At 42.3% G+C, this 10,879-nt stretch overlaps 2 protein-coding genes across 2 annotated transcripts in view; both read right to left on the reverse strand.

The window, feature by feature from the left end:
* LOC134183197 (EARP and GARP complex-interacting protein 1-like) overlaps positions 1-4,338 on the reverse strand; it is a 5,701-nt gene extending 1,363 nt beyond the window's left edge. The window contains exons 1-6 of the mRNA XM_062650679.1: positions 4,266-4,338; positions 4,128-4,211; positions 3,985-4,061; positions 2,874-2,929; positions 2,047-2,470; positions 748-915 (exon numbers count right to left, since the gene is read on the reverse strand). Of these exons, the coding sequence (XP_062506663.1) occupies positions 748-915; positions 2,047-2,470; positions 2,874-2,929; positions 3,985-4,061; positions 4,128-4,211; positions 4,266-4,307 (851 nt within the window). The 5' untranslated portion in view covers positions 4,308-4,338. The remainder of the gene's footprint in view (positions 1-747; positions 916-2,046; positions 2,471-2,873; positions 2,930-3,984; positions 4,062-4,127; positions 4,212-4,265) is intronic.
* Positions 4,339-8,154: 3,816 nt separating this feature from the next.
* LOC134183191 (3-oxo-5-alpha-steroid 4-dehydrogenase 1-like) overlaps positions 8,155-10,879 on the reverse strand; it is a 6,681-nt gene continuing 3,956 nt past the window's right edge. The window contains exons 2-4 of the mRNA XM_062650673.1: positions 9,215-9,484; positions 8,534-8,683; positions 8,155-8,377 (exon numbers count right to left, since the gene is read on the reverse strand). Of these exons, the coding sequence (XP_062506657.1) occupies positions 8,311-8,377; positions 8,534-8,683; positions 9,215-9,484 (487 nt within the window). The 3' untranslated portion in view covers positions 8,155-8,310. The remainder of the gene's footprint in view (positions 8,378-8,533; positions 8,684-9,214; positions 9,485-10,879) is intronic.

Genomic DNA, 10,879 nt, shown 5'->3' on the forward strand with positions numbered 1-10,879 from the left:
TCTGTCTATCTATCTGTCTGTGTACATATCCATATGTTTGTCTGTCTGTCCATCTGTCCATATGTCTGTCTGTCTGTCTGTCCATATCTTTCTATCTGTTTGTCTGTCTGTCCATATGTCTGTCTATCTGTCTGTCTGTCTGTTTGTCTATCTGTCCATATGTCTGTCTGTCCATATGTCTGTCTGTCTGTCTGTCTGTCTGTTTGTCTATCTGTCTGTCTGTACATGTCCATCTGTCTATCCGTCTGTCCATATGTCTGTCTGTCTGTTTGTCTGTCTGTCTATCTGTCTGTCTGTCTGTTTGTCTATCTGTCTGTCTATCCGTCTGTCCATATGTCTGTCTGTCTGTTTGTCTGTCTGTCTATCTGTCTGTCTGTCTGTTTGTCTATCTGTCTGTCTGTCCATATGTCTATCTGTCTGTTTGTCTGTCTGTCCATATGTCTGTCTGTCTGTCTGTCTGTCTGTTTGTCTATCTGTCTGTCTGTACATGTCCATATGTCCATCTGTCTATCCGTCTGTCCATATGTCTGTCTGTCTGTCTATCTGTCTGTCCATATATCTTTCTGTCTGTCTGTCCATATGTCTGTCTATCTGTCTGTCTGTCCATATTTCTGTCTATCTGTTTGTTTGTCTGTCTGTCTGTCCATATGTTCGTCTGTCTTTCTGCTTGTCCATTTTGTCCATCTGTCTGTCACATGTCTGTCTGTCTATCTATCACTCTATGTCCAACATTTTTCCACTACTGACCAATGGGAGTGCTCTCTTCGCGTTTGCAGAGGTTCGGTCGTATTTCTGATGTCCCAGAATTTTATGCTGCAGTCGTCTCCACATGTTAGCAGGTAGTACTGTTTGTTTGGGTTGAAATCAACATCTCGCACTTGTTCCTGATGAGCATTCTCAATAGACCAACATACCCTAGAAACATTAATTAATAAATTAGATGGACAGAAAAAGAGACAGACAAACAGAATGTTCTCAACATATCAACAATACATGTATAATATCTAGATGGACAGACAAAAAACATACAAACAGACAAACAGGGACATGCACAGACAAACATACAAACCAATGGATGGACAGACAAAAAACAAACAAACAGACAAACAGGGACATGCACAGACAAGCATACAAACCAATAAATGGACAAACAAAAACATACAAACAGAGAAACGTGCACATGCACACAAATCAATGGATGGACAGACAAAAAACATACAAACCGGGACATGCACACAAATCAATGGATGTGCAGACAAAATCAGACAAACATGGAGATGCACACAAATTGATGGATGGAGAGACAAAAAACAGACAAACAGGGACATGCACACAAATCAATGGATGGACAGACAAAAAACAGACAAACAGGGACATGCACAGACAAGCATAAAAACCAATGAATGGACGAACAAAAACATACAAACAGACCAACGTGCACATGCACACAAATCAATGGATGGACAGACAAACATGCACATGCGCACAAATCAATGAATGGACAGACAAAAAACAGACAAACATGGACATGCACATGGATGAACAGACAACAAACAGACAAACAGGGACATGCACACAAATCAATGAATGGACAGACAAAAACAGACAAACAGGGACATCCACACAAATCAATGGATGGACAGACAAAAAAACAGACAAACAGGGACATGCACAGACAAGCATAAAAACCAATGAATGGACAGACAAAAACACACAAACAGACAAACATGGACATGCACACAAATCAATGAATGGACAGACAAAATACAGACAAACAGAGACATGCACACAAATCGATGAATGGACAGACAAAAAACAGACAAACAGGGACATGCACACAAATCAATGGATGGACAGACAAAAAACAGACAAACAGGGATATGCACAAACAAGCCTAAAAACCACTGAATGGACAGACAAAAACATACAAACAGACAAAAATGGCCATGCACACAAACCAATGGATGGACAGACAAATAAACAGACAAACATAGACATGCACAGACACGCACACAAATGATGGACAGACATGGAACGAGTGCATACTCCATATTCCTGAGGTCCCATCCTTTCACTGCCGTATCTACAGCCGTCGCCACTTGGTTACAATTCTGGTGCGGATTCCATTTCCCAGCGTGAAACGTATGCAGGCTACGGGACTCCAACTCGCTCTGACTCCTCACAACTGCAGACGGAGATGCCAAATCGACATCCCACACTCTGATATGCTGATCGTCAAGCGACACCATCTGTGGGTCACCTCCCGGATGCCACAACACACACTTCACTTGACCCTGATGGTCAGGCAGGATACAGAGTTCCTGGAGGTAAGCACCTGCAGTGCTGCTGATCGACTGTAGTCTCGATTTCGAGGTCTTGCTGTAGGGTGTAGGACTGCCAATGTAGCCGGCATCTTCGTCTGTGGGAATACGCCATATTGTGGCGCCAAAGTCGATTTTGGATCCTGAAACTGGAAAACAGTTGTGGTAATGAGTAATGTTACTATGTGTATCTAATTAAAGTTAATTAACAAATCTGAAAATAGAAATTTGTGTTTGAAATTTTATGGGATATTGTGAATAACTTTTAATATTTATTATGTATTATGTATTATATTTATTATTTTATTTTTATTATTTATTATTTATTTATTTTATTATTTTATTTTTTATTATTTTATTATTTATTATTTATTAATTTTTATTATTTTATTATTTTATTATTATTTATTTATTTAATTTTTTAATTTATTTATTTATTATTATTAATTATTTATTTAATTATTTTTAATAGTTTTTATTAATTATTTATCTATTTATTATTAATCATTTATGTGTTAGCGTGTGCATGCGTGTGTAAAGACTAAAGCTCACCACCGCTATGACACGTAGCCAAGACATTCTTATCTGCAGGACTTGTCGACATGCTCCTGAAACATACAATTGTACAACATGTAGACAGACAAACAGACAGACAGACACACAAACAGATAAACAGATGGACAAACAGAGAGACAGACAAAGAAACAGACAGACAGAGACAGAGAAACAGACAGACAGACACACAGAGAAACAGACAGACAGACAGACACACAGAGAAACAGACAGACAGACAGAGAAACAGACAGACAGACAGACAGACAGAGAAACAGACAGACAGAGACAGAGAAACAGACAGACAGACACACAGACCAACAGAGAAACAGACGGACAGAGAAACAGATGGACAGAGACAGAGAAACAGACAGACAGACACAGAGACACACAGACCGACAGAGAAACAGACAAACAGACAGAGAAACAGACAGACAGACAGACAGACAGAGAAACAGATAGACAGAGAAACAGACAGACAGACAGACAGAGAAACAGACAGACAGAGACAGAGAAACAGACAGACAGAGACAGAGAAACAGACAGACAGACACACAGACCAACAGAGAAACAGACGGACAGAGAAACAGATGGACAGAGACAGAGAAACAGACAGACAGACACACAGACACACAGACCGACAGAGAAACAGACAAACAGACAGAGAAACAGACAGACAGACAGACAGACAGACAGACAGAGAAACAGATAGACAGAGAAACAGACAGACAAAGAAACAGACAGACAAAGAAACAGACAGACAGACAGACAGACAGACAGAGAAACAGACAGACAGACACACAGACCGACAGAGAAACAGACGGACAGAGACAGAGAAACAGACAGACAGGCACACAGACAGACAGGCACACAGACAGACAGAGAAACAGACAGACAGACAGACAGACAGACAGACAGACAGACAGAGAAACAGACAGACAGAGAAACAGACAGACAAAGAAACAGACAGACAAAGAAACAGACAGACAAACAGACAGACAGACAGAGAAACAGGCAGACAGACAAAAAGACAGACAAACAAACAGACATAACTAACATACGACCGACCAATGGACAAACAACATACAGACATACACCGACGACACTTTACCAAACTTCTCCTTTACTGTGCAGAAAGACGACCTTCTCAACATAATTGCTCTCATCATCAAACTGTAGCAAGTGAATCTTAGCAACCACAACCCACACACATAAACACATCTCAACCAATCCCAGACCGCCTTTAGAAAAAACCTGATTCTCTGCCTTCAACGATTGCGTTCCTACTAAGAAATGTATCTCATCCGTCTCTGCAGCTCTTGCGGCCAGAGTGCGTCCCTGACATGGATAACATTGCAACACATCAGACTCTAATGTGTAACAGCGACTAACCTGAAATTCAAGACCGTAGATCACTGGGGCATCGTTTTCCATCGTTTGCTTTCGATTTTAGGTCACGTGCTGCTGGGTTTAAGGTCACGTGCTGATACCCCGTAGTCAATGTTTGCTGATATCAATTTCTATGTCAGTAAATACCATACCACTGTCGTTACAACGGAACTGAATGCATACCTAGACTGTACATTTCAATTGTCTTGATCACGATCGCAAAACGATGACTACCTATAGACCAGGCCTTTATACGTAATCTAAACTACTGAGAAACTTGCATGTTTACTTCCATGACAGCTAGGGTTTCAACAAATACATATTGTCTAGCTAGGACTCGGAGTTTCAGTAGACGGTCTGAAAACTTCGTTGGACGTGTTACTCGCGAATGCGAGGCGCCTACGGATACCGTACAACTAGTAATAACAATAATAATATATTTTTGAATTATATTTTACAGGTACAGTAGCTTCATGTTGATATAGGTACACAAGTTCCTAACATAATACTAGAAAGGTTATTTGTTTATCTAGTACGTGGAGAGAATTATTGCACGTGATCAAATATTAGCTCACGTAAGTCAATAGTTGAGCAGAATGTAGAAGACGTCACGGGACTGTTCCCTTCGTAGTAGACTGTCAGTGACTGAGTCGGTGCGTTTGCGGTGAGTACAGCACTACAGGAAAGGTTGGCGGTGATGTCGTCACTGTTGGGTGAGTGATGCTCTTCGTTTGATCTCGTTGGCGCTAAATTTATCAGTCGCCTCTCTTACGTTTGTGAGTTGTTTTGTGTGGTGGAGTGTTATTGTTTGTTTGTTGTGTAGGAATGAACGAAGAATTGAGTGAAGCGGTGAAGAGAGGTGATATTCATTCAGTAAAGCCCGGTTCACAATACGACGCTGACGCTGACGCTGACGCTGACGCTGACGCTGACGCTGACGCTGACGCTGACGCTGACGCTGACGCTGACGCTGACGCTGACGCTGACGCTGACGCTGACGCTGACGCTAGCATGAGCGTCATATTGTGAACATGTCAACGTCGACGACGATCGTCGCAGCGTTCGTCCAGCGTTCGTCTAGCGTTCTTGACGCTGGAGTTGACTCGAGTTCAACTCCAGCGTCGATTCCGGAAGTGTACCAATGTAACCGGAAAACACGTGATTACTTTCTACAAATCAAATAACAGTCCTATTAAATCCCGGATTTGACTTGGAGGGTCTAATTGACAGCGTGCGGAGTTATCTTTGTCTTTGGCGCGTGCATTTAAAAGAATACAAAGACCTGCCGCCTTCGTTGAAAGATTGGTCTGACGCACATTTGCCGTTGTTGAGATTCTCTAGCTCTACGCCTACGGCGACGAATGAGAAGCAGAAGAATTACTAGCTTTTCGTCTATCTACAAGTCCAAAAACATTTTGAGAAAATGATGGGTATGTAGGGATGGGTATGTACTTATGTCATTTATGCCCATCTCGTACATCACATTCACAACTGCTGGAAGCGATATAGGTAAAAAGAGTGTGATGTAGGAGATGAGCATAAATGACATAAGTACATACCCATCCCTACATACCCATCATTTTCTCAAAATGTTTTTGGACTTGTTTCATACATTTTTAGATGGAAATGACATTTTATTTGCATACCAGAGTAGTGTCACACTTGACTTCAGCGTAAATTTAAAAGTCGAGATGCACACAACTGCTGCAAGTGACGAAAGCGTAAAAAGATTGTGACGTAAGAAATGAGCAATGAACAATCTATAAGTTAACTAATTAATTAAAAGTACACGCTCATCCCTAAATATAAACCGATCATTTTCTCAAAGTGTTTTTATACTTGTTTCATTCACTCTTTAGCTATGTAGGTTAAGTGAGTCTTTATTCTTCGTACGTAGTATACCACTGAGCACTCAGTCTCCCTGATACTGAATGGTCGACATAGGCCGCGAGTACGGTCTGTTCGACAAGGACTGGAAAACTCGCTTTGATTTTTCCTGACGTCCACAACTTTCAATGGCCATCGTGACAGCAATTTCGTGATTTTATACGTTTAGTGTCTATATAACGTTTTGTCGTGTTTTGCGCGCAAAAGGTCACGCTAGATAGCAAAATCCCATTCGAACGAATTCGTCTGAACGGGATTTCGACATTTTCGACCGATCCAGAGCTGTTTCAAAGTACTGAATGGGTTGCTTCTATTGTGAAAAGTAGTGCCATTGCATTTTCAGCATCGGCAGACGTAAGACGTGAACATGAAAGCGTCGAATCTACCCATCGAGATGCGCGAGTACGGTCTGGTCGACAGGGCCGTCAAACTTTGATTTGCTTTTCTGACTCTCAAAAGCATTTTAGGTGGTTTCCATAACAGCTCAGACAATTTTTGGGTTTAGTAGATAACGCCTAACGTCAAAATTTTACCAAGGCAAACTTGTCTTGGGTTCATAGGCGTTCTACGTCGTTTCTGAAAACGACTAGACTTTGCAGACTGTGTAAAAGTGAGCGAAATGTGTATGTATTGCATTCAGAAAGTTCAACGTCTCAACCGAAGACGAAAAACATGAAAATCCCATTGGGACGAAAGATTCTCCCCAGTCCCGTTCGAACGAAAGAATCCCAGTAAAAAGATGAACACAGCCTGAAGAGGTACCGGACGCCGCAGATCGTGCATCTCTCTTTACATGGTAGCTCCAAGAGCTGGTGCTAGAATTGAGGACTAGCCTATACCCATAGCGACAGACGATACGCCGGTAACGGTGTTTCTTGTATGAAAATTGAACAACTGCAAGTCAGGTGTATGCGTTGGTACACTGCTAGGCTAGTCTACAACTTCATACACGGTAGATGTCTGTCCGGATGCCATCGCGCTCTGTGCTCCACCCATTTTTAAGTCACCTGCAACAAAGAAACGCTCGAGAAACCGCTTTATCGTTCAACAGCATGTTATCTCAAACTGGTAAATGGATAAGTGTGTGCATAAAGACGCAATTTCGAGTTTGCGTGGGTGTGTCTGCGCGTACACGGTGAATCGTGAGCGGGCATCTTTAATTAATTAATAAGGGGCCCTACTGACAAATAAAATCATTATAATTCACGACATAACTGTTACATATAAACTATCAGTTAAAACGTTCCAAAATTTATCAGTTGTTAATGCTAGTAGAGTTTCAACGGTCTAACAATCAAGTTGTCTCCATAGCAACAAGACACGCCTCCGATGTTTTTGCAACGGTTACTGCTCGCTCGCTTCGCTCGAACATGTGGGGAACGCGAGGCTACGTAGATCGCGAACAGTGTGATGTGATTAGATTCTTTTTTTGTGCGTTCAAGCTCGTTTTGACGAGTTTCGCTACCTCGAGGTGTTCAAAATTTGTATGGAAAAGACGTCCAATGCGCTCGTCAGCGTAATGGAGGCAAAAATCGATCATCAGATTGTTGTACTTCGTGTAACGAATCGCCGTGCCAAGTTTTTTGGTTCAACGCTTTAATTTTGCCAACTTAATAGAAGAAGAAGGCTTGTAATGGCGTCCATACTGTCTTCTCGCAACGGTCGAGTGCGCCGGAAGTTCTCGGCAAGTTGCAAGGTTGGAAACATGCAAGTGAGCTAGACGTAAGCTACAGACACTGTTTCTACACTTTAAGAGACGAATGGAGCTAGTCATGTTGTACCGTCGCGTCTGACTAGGAGGAAAGGAATACCGGAAGTGCAGGGTTAGTCAAGAATGCGCGTCGATTTGAAGGTGAAGCCAGGAGTTTTGAATATTGTCACTTTACGGACGTAGCAATTGATAATTAAATGAAATTATAAAGGAAAGAGTTAATAGAAATATTTTTTTCATAAAATCGGTCTGGGTAGGGAGTCACGGCCCTTTAATTAACAGAACAACCTGTAGTTGGCTAATGACACGGCAGCAATTACCAAGTATGTTTTATAGGTTTGTATTGCACAGCTGGGTTAGCAATCGAACAAGGCATATTGACTAATTAGATGTGCACAGCTGGGTTAGCAATCGAACAAGACATATTGACTAATTAGAAGTTCGCTCAGTTTACAAGACGAACGGAATGACAGCCTTCCTGTCTTTCGGGTAGTCTTCGAATTTATCATGATAATACCTACAAGTCACAATACAATAAAGCTACATACTACATTCTCCGTCACTCTTGCATTCATTGCACTTTTTCTAGTGTGCAAAATGGACTGTAAGAGTGTCGTGTCACTCGTGTACCCTTGTTTGAGTGTCAAGGAGTAGAAAAGTAGAAAAGAATTACCTGTGATGATGAACTGCTCTTGGTAATAGGTTGCACATTGTTAGTAATGGCAAGATCAATCCAACTAGAGACCAACTGGCCAGACCATAGCCAAGCCATTCAATGATTTCGGCAAAGAAATTGGCAGCAGAGACATACTCAAATAGGCCACCTAGACAAGAAGTAACTATTAATATTAGCTATGCATGTGTTATAGGATGTGTTTGCGTGGTGATGCGCATGCGCAAAGCTATTGTTTGTAACGTCTACATGCTACATGTGGTGTGGGCTTCCGTGTCCTGTCTTTGTCTACCCCAACAGAATGAGAGAACTGCAGTATCTTCTGTGAGACAAGGATTTGGCCATTCGTTGTGTGTGTGTGTGTGTGTGTGTGTGTGTGTGTGTGTGTGTGTGTGTGTGTGTGTGTGTGGTGTGATAGTTCGGTGGGTTAGAGAGTCATCTTATGGAGTGATTACATCCGGGATTTTGCAGGGTTGCAGGTTCAAGTCACAGTGATGGCGAGCTATGTCATAATTTCCTTGTGCAAGAAATTCACGCACAATTGCCTCTCGACTCAGGAGTATAAATGAGTACCTGGTCATTGACTGTGTGTGTGTGTGTGTGTGTGTGTGTGTGTGTGTGTGTGTGTGTGTGTGTGTGTGTGTGTGTGTGTGTGTGTGTGTGTGTGTGTTCATATTCTTTCCTCTTGGTATCTTGTATCCTGTTTCCCCCGGATTTCTGAGCATTCTCAACAAATGGTCGGCATGAATGTTGACTGCCATACCAATGAAGAACAGGACAATTCCACTGATGAAGCATGGGTGGTAGAGCCATTCTTCAGAGTAGGTAGCAAATGCGGTGAGATATCTGCCATGAAGATACCCACTAACCACATTAATCACAATAGCAAAGGAGAATGTTATGCATGTTATTGGTGAGTTGCCCCGAATCAGCCACGGGTAGATAAGTGATCTAGAAGAATAAAATTCAAAAACACAGCATATTGAATGGAATAAATAACAGAAACAAGAGGCAGCTAAAGGTATATCTTATAGTAAAAGCTGTGTATTTAATGATCATATTCACACGTAAGCAGACATATAAGTGTAGAAGGAAGCAGACCAACAAACAGGCAACTAACCGTCAAATGTCTCTGAATGAGGAGATCAACTGACCGACAGATCACCGGCGTAGCGTGGTCCTCAAGTTTGGAGGTCTAATAAAATTAATCGCATACCACGCCCATTTCTTGCCTGCAACGCCACGCCCATTTTACTTGTTTAGCTCGCGGTTTGTAAACATCTAAGTAAATAGTATCAATTTCAGAGTAAAAATAAACTGCGGGACTGAGTGCACGCCGTCAGTGTGCGTTTAGAGGAGTGGAAACACTGTTAAGCCTAGTTCACAATACGACGCTGACGTTGACGTTGACGCTGACGATGACGCTGGACGTTGACATTGACGCTGACGATGACGTTGTACCATTCACAATATTTTTCCGTGCGCGTCAGGAGACGTTGGTCAGCACCTGTCTGGATACTCGAGCGTTGAGCGCATGCTAACGCACGTTATTGTAACACCACGTGTGTATCGTAGATGGACGAAGAAATTGTAATTCTTCTACTTCTCATTCGTCGCCGTAGGCGTAGAGCTAGAGAATATCAACAACGGCAAATGTGGGTCAAACCAATCTTTCAACGAAGGCGGCAACAGGGAGAATTTCATAATCTCCTTGCAGAGATGAGGCTGAACGACAGATGTACGCGCCAAAGACACGGATAACTCCGCACGCTGTCGATTAGACCCTCCATGCGAAATCCGGGATTTGATAAGACTGTTCTTTGATTTGTAGAAAGTAATCACGTGTTTTCCGGTTACGTTGGTACACTTCCGGAATCGACGCTAGAGTTGAACTCGAGTCAACTCCAGCGTCAAGAACGCTGGACGAACGCTGGACGAACGCTGCGACGAACGTCGTCAACGTTGACATGTTCACAATACGACGCTCACGCCAGCGTCATCGTCATCGTCAGCGTCATCGTCAGCGTCAACGTCAGCGTCGTATTGTGAACCGAGCTTTACAGTCCGTGCCAAAAAGGTTTTCATAGCCTCGAACTTCCAGACCAGAGTGCACGCGAAACGCGAGTACTGTCTGTTCCCCATAAGTGTGAACTTTGAAAATCATCAATATCTCTGCCGTTTCTTGGACTTTCGCGATGATCTCGGTATCGTTAGAAACCGCTAGGTCTGGCATTTCTGTTTATCAAGTTATCTAAGCCTTTCCTACAAACAAAACGGAACGATAATACTTGTGCATATCAAAGACAAACGGGTGGAGCAATGGTTATTATCCAATTATTTTGTAAG

The sequence above is a fragment of the Corticium candelabrum genome, chromosome 8, assembly GCF_963422355.1.
Source record: "Corticium candelabrum chromosome 8, ooCorCand1.1, whole genome shotgun sequence".
Lineage (NCBI taxonomy): Eukaryota > Metazoa > Porifera > Homoscleromorpha > Homosclerophorida > Plakinidae > Corticium > Corticium candelabrum.